The 21,928-nt window shown below is 40.7% G+C and overlaps 1 protein-coding gene across 12 annotated transcripts in view; it reads left to right on the forward strand.

The window, feature by feature from the left end:
• TNS3 (tensin 3) overlaps positions 1–21,928 on the forward strand; it is a 218,104-nt gene that overhangs the window by 133,858 nt on the left and 62,318 nt on the right. For all 12 annotated transcript variants that reach the window (XM_017743610.1, XM_017743612.1, XM_017743617.1 and 9 more), the window contains one exon: positions 18,776–20,035. In XM_017743610.1, the coding sequence (XP_017599099.1) occupies positions 18,776–20,035 (1,260 nt within the window). The remainder of the gene's footprint in view (positions 1–18,775; positions 20,036–21,928) is intronic.

Consider the following 21,928-nt stretch of genomic DNA (forward strand, 5'->3'; position numbering starts at 1 on the left):
ACAACAGAATTTCAGCTTTAAGCATCTCCTCTTTCTCTTCCCTCGGGTTTTCAGCTCTTCCCAGCACTAAAAGGGTTAATCTCACCTCGGCCTTGCAGCTGGAATGTTGCTTATCACTGTTGGTCACATGACCTCTGCTGGACAGTGGTGCAGCTTTAGCTGAAATCTTGGCCTTGGCACTGGAGGGCAGGTTTCCGAGCTGCTCTGGCTGCCCACAGCCCTGCGGGGGGGGGGGGGGGGGGGGGCACAGGGGGGGGGGGCCCCTGCCGTGGGTCGGTGGAGGGCCCAGCCTGGCCCGAGCATGGCCTGGGCCGGGCCCACTGGCCCCCCCACAGGGCCCGCAGCCACCTGTCCCAGCACCGGAAACGAGAGAGAGCCTCTGCCTCAGGGTTTCTATTCTTAAGTGTGCATCACAGAGGTGGTCACAACTTTAAGTGGCTTAAAGAATTGTCCATATTCAAACTGGCCATGTGATAGGTTCTGTCTGGTCACAGAGGAAGCTGTAAGCACCTCTTTGCAAGAACATCACTTCCGGGACTATGCTTGCTAACCCATGACAAGGATTTAAAGTTTTTTTTTTAATAAAGAAAACTGGTAAACCCAAAGTTTATTGTTGGCCAAAATAGTATTTGTTTTGGTTCGACTGAATTCAGTGGATTGGCAACAGAAATGCACATGGTTCTTGTTCTGTGTTCCATTTTAAGACATTTCACTTACTTTAACAACTGCTAAATCCCTCTGCACTCTTTTGTCTTCCAGCTCTTCAGTCTGTGGAAAGAGAAGCATATGTCCATGTTAGAAATTGCTTGAAATGATAAATGAAGGACTTTGATTAAGTCTTTACAAAGCAGATACTTAAGTTTCTTTCTCAACAAAGCCTTGCTGTTTGCTTCCTAGCAAAGTATGTTTGCTTGCTCACTGGTGTTTAACAATTAGAACAGAAACAGCTTTGGCAAAAAAAAGATGTTTTTAATTTAATCCAAATAGGGTAGGGCTGAGCGAACCCAAATTCCTATATCTCAAGAATGTTGCTTTCCAGATTTTCTAGCCTTTTGTAACTGTAATCAACAACAATCAGTCAAAATTTGCCAAATATTTATAAGCTGGTTTCCTCCTGTTTTTTTCTTCTCATAAAGGAAAGTATCTGAGAAGTGTCTCCATGTACGCAGTAAATGTTTCCATGGAGGCAATAAATAGCCAACATTCTGGTATGCACCCATGTCATGTGATGAGATGGGATGTTTGACTTTAACTGAGATTTTTTTCTCCTCTTCAACCCAAAGTAAATAGCTATTCAGTAGGGAGGTGCCCTCTTATGTTGTTAAACGCTTGTTTTTCCCAGAGGGCCACTTCTTTATTGCAAAACTCAAAGGTTGAGGCAAAACTGCTTGGTTTTGGTACCTTAACAGGAATGCAGATGACTACCAAAGAAAACGGCAGCTTTGATGCCATTTCTGGTGAGTGAAGCTTAAGAACAAATTCCTAGTGAATAAATGTTAATTTCAGTTTTTAGTCACCAGTTGGATGCAGTATTCTTTGAGACAAAGTGAAATTTGGTACAAGGTAGGGATAAAAACGTGTCCTCCAACAATTCCCCTCTACTATAGAAGATAGACAAATTTACACTATAAAATGCTGCCAGCTTGAAACAGTATCTGAACCATTGTGGAGTGGCTGCTTTTAATTGATTTTTCTCTGAGGAAACTTAAGTCTTCTGTTTCTTGAAGTTTTGTGTGTTCTTTTCTTTAACAGATACAATTTAAATCTAGTTAGTCCACTTAATCATGAAGCTGATAAAGAGTTAGCAAAAAATTAATATAAAATGGTTTCTTTTGTGTGTTAGAGACATTGAATGCAAACATAGGATTACAAGGTTTCATTTCTAAGTGTGCAGCAATAGGTAATTTTCTTTTTCCTTCTTCATTAATGCATCATTAATTGTAACGGTACTGTGGCTTAAATTTTTTGTTACCTCAAGATGTTAGGGAATAAATATAATTTCACACAGATGTTTTCAAGATTGTGCTTGATAAACTGAGATTGATCTGGAATGTATTTTCTCTGGACTCATGCTTTGGGGACTTGGGATTTTTGGTTGTGTTCGATTTTGGGTTTGTTTTGTTTTTCTGTTGGTTTTTTTTTTGTTAAAAAGAAAGTTATTTTAGCATTTTGGATTGGTCAGATAGGAACCAACAGTTAAGTGCAGCCAGGGGCCAGACTTTCAAAGGATTTACTGATACGAAGTTACTTTTGTTGTCTCTTTTAGGAATATGTCTTAAGATATACTGAATTGAAAGTCTTCCATGTTTGCTTAAGTGCTAAGCTGAGCTCCAGAAATTAGTCTGTCCAGGTCTGTTGAAAAATAGTTTTTTCCTTTTTACTTGTTTGAAAACAAACCAGTGGGAGGCACCAAGTCAGAATAACAATTTAATAGGGAAATTAAAAAACAAAAGGCAGAAAACACTGGTTTAAACTGACAGAGTCAGGATACAACCTGACACCCTGTTAGTCAGGGTGGCGGTAGCAGTCTGGTAGAATGGTGGCTGCAGTCCTCTGAAGTGGTGGATATGGTTCTGTGGAAGCAGTGATCCTGTAGAAGGGGCTTCTCTTCCTTGGAAGGTCCAGTGGTGGCTGTGTAGCTCTTGTCCTCTGGAAATCCAGTGGGAAGCCGGTGTCTGTGGTGTTCAGAATCTCAGATTATATCCAGGATAGAATGCTTGGTTCCTCCCTCTGGGTGGAGCATCTCACAATGGGGTGATGAGTCATGAGGCCAAGTGTTGATTAGGCTCATTAACAGAAGATAGTCCAGAGGGAGTTATCTCTGAGTCATGCAGCAGGACAATGATGGGCCATTAACAGCAAGATAGTCTGGGGGGAGGAGGCAAGGAAACACTGCCCCACCTGATTTCAACAGCTCATGAGGATGGTAATAGAATACACTGCAACCCAGGACATCCTTTTACCCAAACATATAAGTGCATTGATAAGACGGTATCTGAAGTGAGAAATTATGTACATTTTACTTAGTGCCCTGAGACAGTGATTTCATTAGGTACCATTTGTCAGTTTTGCTGAGTTTAAACTTACAGATAAAAAGAGAATCTCCCCCAAAATGCTAAGAGCCAAGGAGGAAGAGTTACACCTTACCTAAATATTTAAAGTCTTATGTTTGAAGACAAAAAGAGATTAGAACCAGGGTTCCTTAGGCCCCTGGATTTTTTCCATGAGCCTCCTGCCTCTCACTACCTGTACTTCCATTTCTGGGCACCCTTGCCTCCACAGCCCTTGGTATCAATGTTTATAACAGTGCACAGGTTTATCTGAAGCACAGGTTGCACCTGTCAAATACTCCAAGATACTGCAGAGCCAATTTCTTGCTTTCAAAAGAAAAAATTCATTTTAATATCCTCCAATTTATTTCTGTCTCAGTGATAGGCAGTGTTGTTATCCCAAGGATTTATTCACTAGCCCTTTATCAAAAGCTTTCATTACACTTTTAAACCCAAAGACCATAGGGTGCAATTTCAGTGGTTTAATAGATGTTAATGTAGTTTATGGTACATTTAACTCTGCAGTTCTACGTTCATAAGACTGTGCAAAAGACCTCTCTTCAGCATGGTAGATTCAGGCAGTAGAAAGTAGGAGGAAGGTAACAGATGGGACTGTGAGTAGCATTATCTTAGGGGCCATATAACACTGCTTTTTCAACCAAGTCTATCTTTGCCCAGTTTATGTTTTTTTTCAGCAGGTTTGTATTTATCTTTTAGTATGTGCCTGTTTCTTAGTCACATCAGCTACAATCTATGGTTGTTAATGTTGTTAATTTAAACACTGATGTCCAAGTCAGTATCTCTTCCCATGTACAGATACAACAGGAGAAGCCTCCTCACCCAATCTTACAACCTGTTTACTGGACCAGGTTGAATAAAAAGTTCAAAGAGGCAAGCCTCTGCCACAGGTGTTTTCCTTCCCTGCACCTGCTTCCTGGACAACTCTTCCTCCTTCTTTTGAAGGCAATAGGGCATCCCACCTGTTTAGCTTCATTAGACAAGGAAAAATAACCTTGATGTTATAGGTACTGGATATATTTTAACACCTTAATTGCTCGGGAGTAAAATTAGCATGGCAGCATCAGAGATTAAAAGAGTAAGGAAGAAACAATCCAAAATGCCTTAGTACAAATTAGGATTTGGCTCTTGTTTGTTCTGTGACTTTCCTAAGACCAGAAGGAGAAGCAATTAGGTCCCCACTCTGTGTCTGTACCAAAAGCATGCATACACAGAACTACCTTATGTGTCATATATATGTTTACTCTAGTAAACAAAGGAAATGTGAATAGAGGGCATTATCAGTCATGATGCCATTTATATCTGATGTAAGAGATCATAGAACCATTGCATGTGCATGAATGAGCTTGAGTTAAGATACCAAATTCATTATGATTGCCAAATGACAAATCTCTGGGAAGACTTACAGAACAAGAGACAGCATAAAATTCGTGGGAGATTCTTGGGTTTTCTAGGCTACCATGAAGCAATAGCAATCCTTTTTCTGGTGAATCCTGAAGTAATCATATTGTTCTGATTGGGTGTAATTTCTGCCCTTTTGCTGGTCTTTTAACATAATGTACCTTTCCTTTTTTTGCTGGACTTCTTTCCAGTGACTCTCTTGGTCTTGCTTGGTTGTTTCAGTTGGCCACTGCAACACGCCCTTTATAAGATAAGGATTTTGTGGTATTCACCCTTTTCTCCCCATTGACAAGCATGTTCTGTTGATTAGAAAGGCCTCATTAGTTTTTGGTTACAGCTTGTTCAAAATGTGGTTTTTTGTTATGAAGGTGCTTTGGTTAGGAAGGCTTGGTTCTATGACAAGTACTGTTTTTTGAAGGATGGCTCTTTAAGCAAATTTATCATGCTGGGATTTATTTGGACTATCCTGTAACTGTCCATTTTTTTTAGTGTCGGAGACTGGTTAATTAAACAACGTGTTAAGTTTCTGCCGTTGAATACATACAACAGATACTGAAGAACTGAGGACTTTTCCTGGAAAAGTTTCTGCAGGAAGCATCTTCTGCAAATAGTGATATGTAGAGAAATCTTTTATCTCCTTGCATGTATTTCCAAGATGGTGTTAGTACATGCACAACCACCTCATATATGTGGTGGTGGATTTTTTTCTTGACTTTGGAAAAGTGTATAATAAAAGACTAACCCTCCTGAGTCCCACAACTTTAGATTTTAATGTCTGAATTTTGAAGAGGTGCCTGTTATATTCAATAGTCTGTACAGAGTGAAGCTTAATACTCTGTAAGTGTTCTTTTAGCACTGTAGACCACAGACACATCTGATAGTAAATTGTGGTTGAATAAATTCCTCCAAACCAGGAGATTATATTTTTTTAAGTGACCAACAGAAGAATTTTAGCTGTACAAATAACATTAACAGCCTTTAGCCTAGTCAGCTCTAGTGCTTTGCTTGTTTTTTTGTGGTAAGGGAAGCTTTGCTAAAGGTAGTACAATTTGTTATCCATGTATGGATGCCAGAAAGCTGTCCTGGGCATCTCTATCCCTGCTCCAGCAGTTTCACTTATTAAGTGTTAAATATTTGTCTGTGATCCCTCCTGTTTAAAGCCTAAGTTCTTTGAAAAGATTTCCCCGGATATCGGAAAGCTTTGGATCAGACTGCTAAACAATAAGAGGAAAGTGAGAGATGGGGTAGACTGCAGGTCTGCCTGCATTTTTATCATACCTCCTCTAGATTCTGCTGTCAAACATGGGCAGAATCTAAATGCTGAAGAAGAGCACTAGTTCAAACTCCTTCCAGACTGCACAGATGGAGGCAACTTTCAGTAAGCAGAGGGAAGTTTTTTTGTCAGAACCCAATCTTATTTCTTACTGTGGACACGCTTTCTCCAGCTGTGTAAGGAGAGAGCTGCATTACTACAGCTCTCTCACATTGTTTATATTTTCTCTGCTCCTGGAGTCCCAGGCAGAAGGATCTGTCCAGTTTCTGAGATGGCCCAGAGCGGTGAGCTCTCTCTGTTGAGTAGTATGGGCTAGATACTGTTTTTCTCTACCTTATTATGAACCTTGAAGAACATTGCCTAAACTGTTACCCATTTAAGAAACTTGGTAGACTTCTGAAGTTCATCTGAAGTTTTCTGGCGTCAGGCTATTCCCTGTGTTCCTTTCAGTAAATATGCATAAAATATTCTTTGTATGAAGAACTTTTGTTCTTAAGTCATTTAGGTACAGCATAAATTTTCCACCAAATATACATAATTTTTTACGTTAGTATATGCTTGTATTGAATGTGTGTAAATCATCTTCAATTTTTTTTGACAAGAAGTAAATACTATAATTATTATCATATACGTTTACCCCATATTGCTTCTACTATTGCTCTATTACTTGAAAATAAATTACAAGTCTTTTGAGTCCCAGTGCAAAATCCTTTAAGTTCAATTAGTGAGTTGGAAAATCAAAGAGTTCTGCTAAACATATGTGTGCCTGAACTTCCCTTTTTGATATGTGTACTTGCTTAGAAACACCTGAATATCAATTTTTTGTGCCATAGAGTGGTGGAGCAATTTTATTACAAATGGCAATACTGTGGAACTACATGGTCCATACTTAAAAAAAGGAGTAAATTCATTAGGTTGACCTTTTAGACAGCCACTTTAAGCCTTTTCACTGTGGTTCTGTACAGTTTTCAGCAACCATGTAGAGTCATCAGTGTTTTTCTGCTGCTTTATATTTAATGACCATAACTAATTTTTGCTGAAAGCCTAGCGGTGTAGTAAGAGAAATGCCATGATTCATGGTGTGTGTGCTGTTTCAGCTGTTAGAAAGAATAGTCATGAGTTCTGAACGTCAGCATTTGGAGTATGCACTTGCAAATTACCGAAGTGTTCCTGAAGATGGGCTTTGTTTTTGATAGGAATGAAGGGAGATAGTTTCACATAGTTTGGCGACTTTGAAATACCCTTAAACTTTACTTAGTGTTTTGTACTTGTGGCAATGTTCCTGTACTGTGATGTTATATTGTTCTTTTGCTGGTTATCAAAGCACAAGGTACTTCAAGTTAAGTCTTTGCTTAAAATAACTGAGAAAAGTTTGCAGAAGTATAATCAAAATGACACAATAGCTTCTGTATATTGGATGACAGTTGTAAATGTATCCGTGTATTCTTTTTGGATAATGGAACAGGTATTATTTTCTTTTGATCCCAGGTGGGTAAAAGTGGAATGATAAATTTCAGTAGTATTCTAAGGATGAGTCTGTGCTGGCTGACTCTGCCTGTGTTCCATACTGGCTGAACAGCAGCCAGCCTCTGGTCTACAAGCTTGTACTTTGTTAAGCAGTTTTTTCTTGCTCCAGTGTACCTGTAAAAACACTGAAATACAAATGTGATCCTTTTGTCTGGCAAATTAATCTTAACCTTTGCACAGATAAAGGTTCTGTGGTGTCTTGGATGTCCCCTTTTCTGCTTCTCAAAAGATTCAAGATTTAAGGACCTCATGTTTCTGTGTGTTCTGCTTGTTAGCATTTTGCTAAAAACAATCCTGTCAGTTGTTCTCCTTTCATAGTGTTTGTTCACTTTTTGTTTTTGTAGTAACATGCCTTGTTTTCTTCAGCCTCCTTTATTTTTGTTATATTCACAGACTTGAGAAACCTAGCAAACCAAACAGTTTCCTGATGACTTAGGTACTGCTCTTTCATGTTGGAAACTAGTTTTGTTTAAAATGCAAGGCATATATGAATATCAGCATTTGCTTGGGTCATGTTAAGGAAAAAAGTGATAGATGACTTCATACCTTTTTCCTTCCTTTCTAGTTAAATTCTGTTACCCTCAAATAATAATTTTTCTAAAAACTCTTTAAAAACATATTAAAGGATTGCCAGATGAATATTTATGAACCAGAAATTGATCTCACAGCCTTGTACCAATTTACTAAATCAGGACCTACTTTTTATGTCACTGTTTGAGAGTTGCATTAAATGCAGTTCTAGGTCTCCAAATTGTAGAAAGCACCACAAAACAGCAATACCAGGTTCTAAGATGATATGGATTCACAATCTGTAGGTTCTGGGTGTGGGCTCGGCAATCACGGTGGGCGCCAGACTGTAGGTTTCTGGGGTTCTGGGGTCCAGTCGGGACGGCCGGATGTAGACGGTAACGGATGGAGACGAGAGATCTCTATAGGCAGGTCTCGGGACACAGCCGGTTTATTGTAAAGGGCGTGGGTATTGGGGCACTGCTCAGAGCTGCTAGACTCAGCTCTGAGCAGGCCCAAGAGAGCAAGAGAGTGAATGGGTGAGAGAGAGAGAGAGAGGGTGTAAGAGCAAGAGTAAGAGCAAGAGTAGAAGTGGAAGAGAGAAGTATGAGAATCGAAGTAGAAGTGAAGAGAGAATGAGAGAATGTCTGAAGTCCTGGTTACAATACAATAAATCATCTTCTGTACTGAATATTCTAATTGTCACTAACCAATCTAATACAAGATACAAATCCTATAGCATTTACATACAGCCTATAAGAGTTCTTATATTACCATAGAGTGTTACATCTTAACTTCTAAAAACTACTCTTTGGACCCCTTCTGCTGAGCTAGTAGGGTCTGCTCTGACCCTTGGACCTGCCTGCTAGCAGAGGGTATTGTTCAATCAAAAGGGGATTACTTCAGTGGCCATACCATTGTTTTCTAGTTGTTTAGTAACTAAGACCTGGTATTTCAAAAGTGGCTTTCATTTCGATGTTGCCTGTAGTTTTCATATTCCCAAAATCTTTTGTCAGGCAATCATATTTCCAAGGCTTTCCTGTTTCATCTTCCCCAACATCAATCCATATGTTTTCCCCAAAATTTTTGATCAGTTCATTGTGATTGGTTCATTTGCATGACCCTTCTCTGCCACTCTGCATCAGTCCAGGTGCCATCTGCACTTGCAACAGTCAGCATAAAAAATTTGAAGAGGTGTCTATTGTAGCCTTGCTTACAGAATTTAAATCTATATCTGAAGTGAATGAGACTGGCACACCCAGTAATCCAGTTGCCCTCAGATGTGGGAATGTGCACATAGCCAGAAGTACCTAGTACTGCAAAAAGGTGATGCATCCCAGAAAGCCTGGTACTGATAACAGAGGAAGCAAAACCGTTTGAGTGATATGGTTAGAGAACATCTTTCTAAACACATCCATGGATAGGTTTAACCAGTGGTTATCCCAAAGCATTCTTGTGATGGAGCACCACCAGTGTCTTGGTTTAAAAGACAGGTGTCTGCCAAGGAAGGCAGAAGCCTCCCTTGAAATGGAAAACGCAACCCCCTTCCCTCTGAATTATTATAATTTTGAAATTAAGGGGCTTTCAGGCAAAGATATGAGGAATAGGAATAACAGTTTTTTGCTTATATATATATATATGTGTGTATAACAAGGCAAACAAACAGCAATAACTATGGCAGTAACAGCAATCACAAACCCAGTCCCAGCCTTCTCGGCTGTCAGGCCCTTTTCCCCTTGGGTGCAGTTCCAGTTGCAGCCGGCAGGGGCGCTCCCGGTGAGCAGGAGAGGCGCGATGGTTCCCCCGCGGCTGCAGGGGGCGCTCCGGAGCGAGCTCGGGGAGCACGCGGCACTGGTGGCCTGGGATCCCAGGGAGGGACGGAACAAAGGCTTCACAAACCCCTGGGCACCTGATCCTGGTGTCCGGCCGGACCCTCGGGAACAGCAGGGATGAGCACAAATCCCGGGTGGCAGACAAGATGTATTGAACTCCGGAGCTGCGGTAGGAGCCCCGGGATGTCTCAGTAGGCAGGGTGTGCAGAGCTACAGAGTAGCAAAGGCTCGAAGCAATGGTGGGGGCAGGGCGGCTGCAGCCCGGCTCCCCAGCGGGAAGGGAAAGGCAGGCTTGGGATCCCGGGGTTTTCCCTGAGGCACCCAAGCAGATGGTGAAAAGGTCCCTCTTTTAGTAAGGTGGGGTATTAGAGTCCCAGTGCAACAGCCGCTCCAGTGAGCAAGCTCCACTCATGGTAGAAGGAAGGCAGCTGAAAGCAGAAGCCTCCAGCAGCGACGAACTCCCTCCACAAAGATGGGAGCCCTCCTCTCCCTCCGCCAAGAACGCCAGCCAGCCAGGAGCTGTACCCAACCCCTTTTTCCCAGTTTAAATCTCGTGGTATCCCCCACTCTACACAAGAAAACCCAGGTGAAAGAGAGTAGCCAGATGGACCCCTTCCCCTGTGCCCAGGTCTTTTGTTTTTCTTAAGCACCCAGTAATTTGTCCCCCTGGCAACCTATATGGGGAAAATTCTTTAAGAGAAGAGAAAATAGGAGAACTTCTAAAACCCCAACAACCAAGAGCACCATATTGGTCTATATCTAGAACAATAGAATTTAAGCAACATGGTGACCTGTCTGAATGAATCTGTTTCAGGTAAACTTATCCATAGGATAAGTTAATTCATGCAGTGATGCTATTATGTTGTCTGTGTTTCTTCTGGTAATCTAGCTAAGTGCAGGTGTTAGTGTTGAGCCTCAGCCTGTATTCAAGCATGCTGAGTGTTAATGGTCCAAAATCACCAGCAAGTGCATGCAGTTCAGGCTTATGAAGGAGCAAAAGAGGCCTGTAATTGAAGCAAGGAAAACAGCAGGTATTTTTTCCTCACAGAGAACCAAAATGCAGGGAGATTAAAACTAAATTTGCATCTTAAGTGAGGCTCATCAATTTGCATGAAGAGTTTTTAATATACTTTTTTTCTTTTCATATCTTTGAGGCAAATGTGGGATCTTTCCAATTTAAAAGCAATTCTGCATCATCCCAAAGGAGAGAGCCAGTTCCCTGGTTCTGGAAGAGTACTGCCAGCATAGTTTGTGCTGTGTGCTTTGTGTCTTTTATCAGAGTCCTGACTTGTTTCATGTGCAACCATTAACTGATTTGCAAGAACAGCAACACTTGAACCAAAAAATACGTACTTTCTGCATTAGGTTTGAACTTAACTTTTAACTCCTACATAAACAATGAACAGGTAGATGTATTTTGGGGATACAAGAGCCACTTTCATTCTTTGTTCAACTGAGAAGTGATTAAAGTGCTGACAGTACCTGAAATAGAAAATGAACATTGTCCAGGGGCCCAGCTGTCTGGTGGTGATGCATATGTACATTTGGAATAATGTTTAGAGCACATGTTTATGGTCTGCTCTGTGGTGAGATACAGCTGTTACTAAAGGAGGAACTAAGAGGTTCACTTCCCCTAGTTTGAGGTGATTCATTCCAGAGACAGAGAAGGTAAAGCATTCTGGGATCTGGGAGCTTGAGAACAGCAGCTGCTAAATAAAAGTAAGTGTTACTGCTACAGGACTTCCAGAAAGCTTTTCCTGCCTGAGAACTCCATTAATACATGAATTCTTGAAGATGTGGACGAGTGTCCAGCCTGATTGGTCAGTGCAGGAGAACAACTTTTTCTAGCAACTGTTTATTTTAGGAAAAATGATGTCAGTGATCTAGAGACTGAAATTCACTCAGCTTTGTTTTAGATATTGAAACAGACTCTGAAAAGAACCACTGTAAGGGAATAGCTTGTAGACTGAATTAGCTTTCCAGCCAACATGTTTCCACTCCTCCTTGGCTGCAATAATGCAGATTTCCTTGAAAATGATTGTCTCCTCTGGTTTCTCCCTTGTGCTTAGATTTTCAGTTGCTTTTTCTGGCTGATACAAGTCTCACAAGTCTTTAGCAAGACTACTTACCTCCAGGAGCAGAAACAGTGGCTGCAGCTCAAACAGCAGGAGTTAGAGACATTTCTGGCCTTTTTAAGCTTGGGGATTTGCCCTAACTTTGGTTTTCCTATGTGCAGAGCTTTGCTTAGAGAATATTAGTTGACGTAAATAAGCCAGTGATTGACTTTTGCAGAAAATTCCTGGTCATGCCTGGTAAGGAGGTGAGTAGCTTCACTTTGGTTCAAGAGCTGGAAATACAAACCACATATATTTCTCTATGGATTTTATAGGAGTTATACAGGAAGAGTTTGTAAGGAATGAAGGCCTGTTATTGTTAGAGAGGGAGAAAGGAAAAGACAAGCACACATAAAAAGATTTAACTTCAAAAGAATGCAGCTCAGGACTTGTCCAGGTTTGCCTGAAGGTAATAGTATTTATTTATGAGGTTGATAAAAGATAATCCAGATCTTCTGTGATGTTTCCTGCTGCAACATGAACAAGGGTACAGTTTGAAAAAGGTTGTGTATTTGCAATCATCTTTTGTTCAGGTGGACTGCATCAGAACAGCTCTTGCTGAATTTGTGGTGTATGAGTTTACCTAGCTGGCTTTCATTTGTGTGCGTTTTCCCAAGCGGTGGGTGGACAGTGGGTAACTGTGGGGACAAGTCAAAAGGCTTAAAGACTGAAATATTTTTAACTCACAAGCCTGCCTTTGGGTATTTGGATTTCAAGGAGAGAAGTGCTGGGAAAACACAGGCTTGGAAGGATGCCACTAAATTTGGTATGCGTTAGTATTTCATGTCCTAATTTTTAAGTAAGTTGCTCTTTGTGTATCAGGTATAGGGGTGAAAATACACACATACCCTTTGCTCTGAGATTTTCAGTTATAAGAGAGTCCCTGATACTGGGTGTGTGGGGGGGTTTTTCAGGTATTCAGATTCAGCATGGGAATGTTGTTGGGCTTCAGCCTGGGCAGTTCAGAGAGTTGAAACAGCTCCCGAGAAAAGTGGTCAAGTTGAAAGAAAGTGGGCCCCTTCGGTTTGGTTAATTAAATTCCAGCATTACTTAGGTCACCTCTGTTGTGATCTTGTTTTTTGACAGCTGTGTTACTCCCACATTGGATAAAATGAGAGCAGGGATTGAATTGTGCATGGAGATGAGGTATTGAATTTGTAAGGCCTTTGCAGTACCATTACTTAGCAAGGTGTACAGAATAAAATGTTGCACTGCTGTTGTATTTTCTCATTTTCTTTTGTCAAAATGTTCCTCTCCTATATGCATAGCTTTGCTTTTACAATTAAGTTGATTATCACCTTTTTTGGGAAAAAACATACATGAAGACCAGAGTAAAGAGAAGTCTGAAAGTCTTAGTGCAGAGGTATTCTAAAATTATGTATAAGAAAAAGGTAGAATACGAAATAAAGATGTTATATAAGAGAAGACCAACTACAAACCCTTGCATTTTGTAGATTTGTAGTATTTGAATAGTTTATTTGTCCTAGTTTTATGAACAAACAAACCACACATATATATATCTTTTATATATTTATACTTGCATATATTCATAGTTTTTATATATATAGTTTATAGTTTAATAAGACCAAGTGCAAGGTGCTGCACCTGGGTTGGGGCATCCCCCAGTATCAGTACAAGCTAGGTGATGAACAGATCAAGAACAGCCCTGCTGAGAAGGACTTGGGGGTGCTGGTGGTTGAGAGGCTGGACAAGATCCAGCAATGTGCTCTTGCAGCCCAGAAAGCCACAGGTGTCCGGGCTGCATCAAAAACAGCACGGGCAGCAGGGTGAGGGAAGTGATTCACCCCCTCCACCCTGGCGAGATCCCACCTGCAGTGCTGCATACAGCTATGGGGTCCCCAGGAAGAAAGACCGGAGGAGGCCACCAAGTTCGTTGGAAGGATGGATGGATTTCCTTATCTCCTGTGAGGAAAGGCTGACAGAACTGGGTTTGTTCAGTCTGGAAATGAGAAAGGAAAAGAGGGATGACCTAATTGCAGCCTTCCAGTACCTGAAGGGAGCCCACAAGAAAGATGGAGAGAGGTTATTTACAAGACCATGTAGTGACCGGACAGGCTTTAAACTGAAAGAGGAGAGATTTAGATGAGATCTAAAGAATAAATAGAGGGTAGAGAGACACTGTAAGAGGCAGCCCAGAGAAGTTGTGGATGCCCCATCCCTAGAAGTGCTCAAGGCCAGGTTGGATGGGGCTTTGAGCAACCTGGTCTAGTGAAAGATGTTTCTGCCCATGGCAGGGGGGTTGGAACTAGATGATGTTTAAGGTCCCTTGCAACCCACACCATTCTATGATATATTGCATGATGGTAGTTAAAATTAAAAACTCCAAATTAATCTAAGAATGATTTCCTACAACTGTGCAAATCAGAAAATAATTTTGTTATGTGCAATATGCATTTTATTTTCACTATTAGAAGCTGCAAGCTTAAATATCCAGACTCCTGAGGAGCAGCTGGATTTTTGTTTAGCTGTGAGTTTAATTGTTTCTTATCTGTTTATAAAGCAGAATGGTATTTTTTGTTTCCTGAAAAGGCAGCTGTCTATTAAAGCAAATTGTCTAGTTGCAACTAAAATTGTTTTGACCCACAATCACAATTGTTTCCTTGTGAAATCTAATAATAATTGTATTGCTATTTAAATTTAGAGCCAAAAATCAGCAGATCCCTAACTCTTCTGTTTCTCACTTCACTTGTAGAGCCATAATATGGCTCCTAAAGTTCTAGCATAAATATCAAAAGTAATGTCTGTCAGGCTCACCATCCTGCTTGTGATCAATGAGACCTCTGTTTGGGAAGCCATTATTTCAAGAAATTGCTTTAGGGATTTTTGAAACTTGGTAGTGGACCAGACTTTCAGCATTGATGTCTTTTTTCCTAAAATGGTCTGCCCACACTGACGTGGGGTGGCCCAGCCCTGGGACTGGCTCAGGCTTTGTGCTGCTGACAGAGTTTGCAAAATTCACTCTGAAACAGTTTCTGATTGTGAAATTCAGATTTATGAGTTGTTATTTTTGTGAGCCCAGAAAAACCTGCCTGAAACAACCTTTGACGAAGTGGAGCCTTTACCTTGAGCAAAAGCCACCAGGCAAAAGAGAACCTGGCTTGGGTGCTCTGACTTTTTAAAGAAACCCTGGCAACCCCTGGCCCTGTTTCCAGCCATGGTTCTGGGTCTTAAAGAGACAATAACAATCTTGGGCACAGATAGATATGGAATAAATAAAATTTTGGTTGACCAGGAAAGATACTTTTAAACTAACTTAAAAGCTGTCTGAGAAGTAGTTTAAGGCTAAGGTTTGTACTAACACATAAATGCAATACTTAATTTTCTGTTTGTGGGTTTTGCTGTTCTGTTTTTTTTTTTTTTTCTAAATGAAATTTTCAGTAAACTGTACTTGTGTCTCTTCTTCGGAGTGGAAGCTTTACAGTTCACAGCTGGAAGACCCCCAAACATTTGGGGTTGCCTAACATTCCAAGCAAGATGTAGAATAAATTTGGTAATTTTGTATTAGTGGAAAAAGTACTGGACAGGGTTATCTCTGAATCTACAGAGCGCACATGTGCGAGACCCTTGGGTCAGTAGTGCACTGTCAGTATATCTGTCTTCTTGTCTGTACTTCTGCCACTATGCTTGCATGGTACTGTGTGATGATACTGGGAGGGCTAAGGGAGGGAGATACACAAAGGTTTTCCATTGCTTCCATGGCTGTACTTGAGAATTTGACAGTTTTTTTGTACTTGTCATTTCCACAAGGAGAACCAGATCTGCATGCTAGAATGCTTGATCTGGAGTGAGGTATTTTATTTGATCTGGCTGAGCTGGAGTTCATTTTCCCTTAGCAGCCCTCACAATGCTGTGCTTTGCATTTGTAGCTGGAAAGGTGTTGATAACACACCAGTGTTTTGTCTACTGCTGAGCAGCATTGGCACAGCATCAGTGCTGTCTCTTTAACATGCTCTCCTCCCTTCCTCCCATCAAGTGGGCTGTGATGTATGGGCAGTATACTGGGAGGGAACACAACTAGGCTAAAATAGCTGACCCAAATTAACCAAAAGGATATTCCCGACCATATGATGTCAGCTCAGATATAAAAGCTAAGGGAGGGAGGAGGAAGAGGGGAATTTGTTATTTTACAGTGTTTGCCTTCCGGAGCATCCGCTCTGTGTGCTGAAGTCCTACTTTCTGGGAAGTGGATGAACATTACTCTCTGCTGGGAAGAAGAGATTTTTTTTTTTTTCTCTCCTTTGCTTAAGCGTGTGCAAACCTTCACTTTTTTTCTTGCTTTAATAAACTGCCTTATCTCAACCTACTAGGTGTTTTCCATCCTATTTTTCTCTCTGGTGTCCTGCTGGGAAAGGAAGTGATAGAGTGGCTTGGTGGGCACCTGGCATAAGAGCCAAGGTCAACCCACTACAGTCTTTAAGCTGACTAGCATGTTTACAGCACAGAACCTAGTTCTGAGTAACAGAACAGTCAGACAGGAAGACTTTGTAATAGTTCAAATTTAATAGTTCTGTATTTACTTCACTGCATTCCAGTTCAGACCTGTAACTTTTTCAAGTTTATGTTGTGTCAGGATATACAACTGTTCTAATCAAAGCTGGGTTTTTATTGTTTTTTAGTTTTTAAACTCAAAACTAAGCATACAATAAAAAAATCCACCTAACAGTTACTCCTAGTTCTGGTTGGGTTTTTTGTTTTAAAATTTTGCAATTTATTGTGGTAACTGTATAAAATACTTCCACATGAAACACCAGGTATGCTTCATTGTCCTAGAAGGTAGTGAGAGCTTATGAGAAATCACAGCATGAAAGAGCCTGAGAAACTGTCTGTTGGCTGTATTTTTGATACCTATTTTTTCATAAATATTATTTTTAAGTATCTGTATACAGATATTCAACCTCATGCATAGCAGCCCTTTTCACCATGGAATTTACACATCAAACTTGATCCACAGAGAAATTTTATAGCAAGGGGAGCTGCTTTCCTTTTTGCTCAGTCTGATAACTTTTTCTGAAAAGGAGTATTTTGGTGTTTTGCATGTGCTGTTTTTAAAATCAACATCAGAGAAATGATAGTTCCTAGTCCTTAGAAAGTAAAAGATTGTGCTTTAGTTTAGGTAAAATCTATTAAAATTATCATATAACCTTTAGTATGTGTACTAGTTTGAAAACAAACCAGTGGGAGGCACCAAGTCAGAATAACAATTTAATGGGGAAATTAAAGAAAAGGAAAAAAAAGTCTAAAAGAAAACACTGGTTCAAACTGACAGAGTCAAGATACAACCTGAGTCCCTGTTAGGCAGGGTGGTGGTAGCAGTCTGGTAGAATGGTGGCTGCAGTCCTCTGAAGTGGTGATCCTGTAGAAAAAGGGTCTGCCCTTCCTCAGAAAGTCCAGTGGTGGCTATGTAGCTCCTGTCCTCTGGAAATCCAGTGGAAAGGGTAGTTTCTGGTGTTCAGAGTCTCAGATTATATCCAGGATGGTATGCTTGGTTCCTCCCTCTGGGTGGAGCATCTCACAGTGGGGTAATGAGTCATGAGGCCAAGTGTTGATTAGGCTCATTAACAGAAGACGGTCTGGAGGGGAGTTATCTCTGAGTCATGCGGCAGGACATTGATGGGCCATTAACAGCAAGATAGTCTGGGGGGAGGAGGCAAGGAAACACTGCCCCACCTGATTTCAACAGCTCATGAGGATGGTAATAGAATACACTGCAACCCAGGACAGTATGTAAGTATATTAATTGATGGAACCTTGTCAGTGTGTCCCATAATGAAAACTTTTTCTAACCAGACCACTTTTCTTGCCATTATAAAAACCAATGAATTCATTACCATTATGAGTACAATTTCTGCATAATGCTTTTTCTAAATGGGTATTGCCTAGAAAAGCTTTGTAGTTTTGAAGTTTATAATCATGATGCCATTTTACATATATTTTGAAAATATGTGATAGAGTTGATGTTGAAATGCATTGGGCTTGCCATGGGGCTTTTGATTCTGAAACTACAACAGTTGTAGCTGATGGTTCCTTTAAGAAAAGTCTGCCTGTTCCTAAATTGTAATGGTTTAATTTTCTTATTCTCAGACTATGGGTAGGAAAAGTTTTTCAGAAACATCTGCTTAATATAAATATTTGTGTAAATGAATGTTAAATCTTTTGAAAGTAGAACTACTTACTTTACTTTCTTGGCTTTACAGACACTAGACATATTTATTCCTAAAACTTTTCTTAAGAAATAGAATTGTGCTCATTTTCAGCACTGGATAAAAATTCAGTTGCCATACTTTAACCTCATGTTGGCCTAAACCTGATGTGTTAGGTGTGATGTGTTAGATGGGAGTAAGACAAACATAGTTACTTCCGTGGAGGTTTCCACTTAAGTTCATTAGTCCTTTTTTGAAGCAAAAACATGACATGCATACCAGATCCTCCACATATGCAGAAATGTCATACTCTTAACATTTACTCATGCATTCCTTTGTGAAGAGTGTTTATGTATATTCCAAGGACTGCAGTTCCAATTAAAAGCTTGTCTTTTCCTTGCGCCACCAAGAAAAGGAGAAAATGATTCTTTGTAGTATAGTTATACCATCAAGTTATACCATCAAGTAAAAATGGATGAAGTAGTAATTACAGAATATATATATTTAAGGGAAGTATTGCTGATAGGTTTCTACCATTCTGGCTCTGAGTGGAATGCCTAGTAGCTATCTTTCAAATTTCTAGTGCTGTAATAGTGGGATTCTTTAAATTAGTATGAAGAGTTTGTGGAGCCATAAACATGCATTCAAAACAGCATAAAAAGAGAGGATTTGATCTTGAGCTACAAATGGCATATTGTATTTCCATCAAGAAAAGTGTTGTAAAATTAAAGAAGATAATGTCATTGGTGTTTGCTGTAGTTATAGAGTTGATTTAGTTTGGCAGAAACAGTACCGTTAGCGTTAATAATACTTGTGGCACGACACTAGTCATAGCCCTTATATGATGCCTTGTCCTTATCTCTCCCTTTCCTTTTTACTTTTATCTCCACAGTGCTGCATACCCAAGGTCCCATTGATGGCAGTCTGTATGCAAAAGTGAGAAAGAAGAGCTCTTCAGACAGCAACATCCCTGGTGTTTCTCAGGGTGTTCATGTTACAGGCAGTCCTGATCACAGTGATCACACCCTGTCTGTCAGTAGTGATTCAGGACACTCCACAGTTTCCATCAGGACAGACAAGACTGAGGAACGCCTTGTCCCAGGAGTCAAACGGGGTCTGAGCCCACAGGAGAAGGCAGAACTGGACCGACTACTTAGTGGCTTTGGTCTGGAGGATTCTGTCAGCACCACCAAGGATATGACTGATGCTCAAAGCAACTACAGTGCCACTCACCACATAGTGCCAGCTCAAGTTCACACGAATGAAGTCACCAAAATGAAGGACAGGGAGACTGATATTCTGGATGACGAAATGCCTAATCATGACCTTCACAGTGTGGACAGCATTGGGACTTTGTCTTCCTCAGAAGGGCAGCACTCCACCCACCTAGGGAACTTTAGTTGCCACAAGAGCAGTCAGAACTCACTTCTTTCAGATGGCTTTGGAAGTAATGTTGGGGAAGAGCATCACAATGCTTTTTCTGCAGACCTGGGAATTGGTGTGGATTCCCTCTATGAGAGATCATTTGGAAGCACTGAGCCAAAGTCAACTGAGCAATTGCAACAGAATCCTTCTGTCTTACCCCATCCACAAGCCTATGGACGAAGTAACTACTCTACTCAGACCTGGGTATGCCAGCAGCAGATGGTCACTGCTCACCAGTATGGTTTTGCCCCAGAGAATGAAATTAGGGTTGGCATTCATAACACTGTGGAGAATTTGGGCAGTGTCCAGAGCCAGTCCCACGTCCCAGGCACCCCAACACGTGGCTTTAGCAGCAGAGATGCTGTGCAGAGAGGGCTAGGAAGCATGCTGGGTGCTGCAGAACCTGAAGAACGTGCAAGTGCTGACATTTTTAAGTCAAGGCCAATGCCTCAGAGGAATATAAATGGCCTGGATCTAGACCAAAATTCTGGGGACTTGCCAGCTTCTCCAACTTTGGATATTGATCAGTCCATTGAAAAATTGAACAGGCTGATCTTGGAGTTAGATCCTACATTTGAACCTATCCCAACCCGCATTAACACTCTCACCAGTGACAGAAATCGAGTGAATGGCTTTACCAGCCGTGATGCACACATGGAAGAGCTTAACCGTAGTTCTGGCTTCCATGACAAATTAGAGGTCACAAACAGGAATCCCTCCTGGCATGGTAAGCTGTAATACTTTCTGAAAATAATGCTCTTTCTAGCACCTGTGTGTTCATTACATGGTATAGCAGGACCCTCAGGTCATGACTTAAAACTTTGACAATGATTATCAAGGGATTATTTCTGATGCCTTCTTAACATAATCATCCAAGATAGGGAATCAAATTGATGTAAGATAAGTGAGTTTTGCAGGTACTTGCCTTTTTGCTTGAAAAAAGTACTGTTCAGCAAGTTCTTACCTGTTATAGATCATCTGTTGGGATTTTTTTTTCTGCTGTGAGTTTAAGTTATAAGGGACCAGAATTTGTACATTGACACATTTTTAGAAGGCATCGGTGGTGTACGTTTTTAATATTACTTTTTTTTATTATTTCCATTTAAAGTAGGAGAAAAAGTTCCAACAACTTTATCTTCAAATTTAGTGTAATGATTCTGGCATTAAATTTCTATGCAATGTTTTCACAAATAATGCAATATTTACCAGTAAAATATTTTAAGACATGCTCTTTCGGAAAGTTTTCAGTATAAAAATTTATAAGTCACAGTGCTTGTTTGTTGTCTCTGACTCTGAAATGACTGCAGCTGGTGGAATTAAATATGCAACACTTGCTGGCTCTGTTGCCTAAGTAATACTACTAGAACTAGCAGCTTTGCAAAAGGATGAGTAGTCTGCCTCTGGCTAAGTCCACTAAACCTATTATTAATGGTATACCTAAAATTTATGACAAGTAACGCTCTTTCTGGTCTAACTGTCATGTTTGAAAATTTTATGTGGTCTAATTTCTCTGGCAAAACATACGCCCTTACTTTCCTTTCTCTCCTTCCCTCTTCTTCTTCCTCTTCTTGTCTCCAGTCATCGTGCAATGAAAGACTTGCTTGTGTCTCCAGGATTTAATTCAGTATTAGCCAGCATGACAAAAGATGTGCCCATGGCCTCACTGGACACAAATGAGCTGCTTCAGCTCAAGCCCAGTAGGATATGCTAAACCATTCAATGATGAATGGGCCTAACTAGTGTGTGGTGTCTGTTCACGGGCAGGCCTATGTGATCAAGGATGGTGATGCTTGTAGAGAAGGTGAAATCACAGTTCTGTGTTTAGGAGGGTAACTGAACACGGAAGAAGTCCAAAAATCCATTATGAATATATGTGAGATGCTTCGCTGCTTATTTTCAATACACAGTATGTATTTTGTGGCATTAGTTTGTAATTCTCTTGAATCTTTCCAAATTATTAGCTGATGGACAGATAGAGATTTTTCCAGCAGGAGAGTGTTGGAAAAGGGTCTGTGGACTCCAGCGGGGGGAGGAAGAAATTGCAGTCCAGCCAATATGGTTGATAAAAGCAAGCTCCATTTATTAGCAATCCAGAGGCACTTATATAGTATACCAGCTTGTTAAGTGGCTTAAAACTTATCAAAGTGCATTTCTGCTTCTACCTAATTGGACTACATTGGCAAGCTTCTACTAGTTATGTTATGATTAAAAGAATTCAGACTTCACCCTCCCTTCTCTCCTGGTCAGTACATCTTATCTGCACAGCTGCTTCTCTTCAAAACTCCCTTTTTGTTTCTCAGGCCTGTTTCTCACACAGGGATTTTCTCATGGAGACAGTTTCTCACACTAACCTTTGCTTGCAAGCCTATTGCTTGTACAGTTCTTTTACTGATCCTATAATTCTATCAGTGACCCATGCCCCTGATCCTCTAACCGTTTCCCAACAGGAGAGAACTCTTCACTTTATATACAGTAAATCTAGTGAAGTGTTGGGGTCCCTCCCCTGCCATGGAGCCCTGGGAGAGGGGCCCTGAGGGGACAGACACGGCGTTTCCCTGCCCCTGCTCAGCCTCGTTCCCATTGGTTGGTTTGTGTTTCCCTGCGCGGGCAGAAGGACCCT

Source organism: Corvus brachyrhynchos, unplaced genomic scaffold, assembly GCF_000691975.1.
Source record: "Corvus brachyrhynchos isolate BGI_N302 unplaced genomic scaffold, ASM69197v1 scaffold49, whole genome shotgun sequence".
In the NCBI taxonomy this organism is placed as follows: domain Eukaryota; kingdom Metazoa; phylum Chordata; class Aves; order Passeriformes; family Corvidae; genus Corvus; species Corvus brachyrhynchos.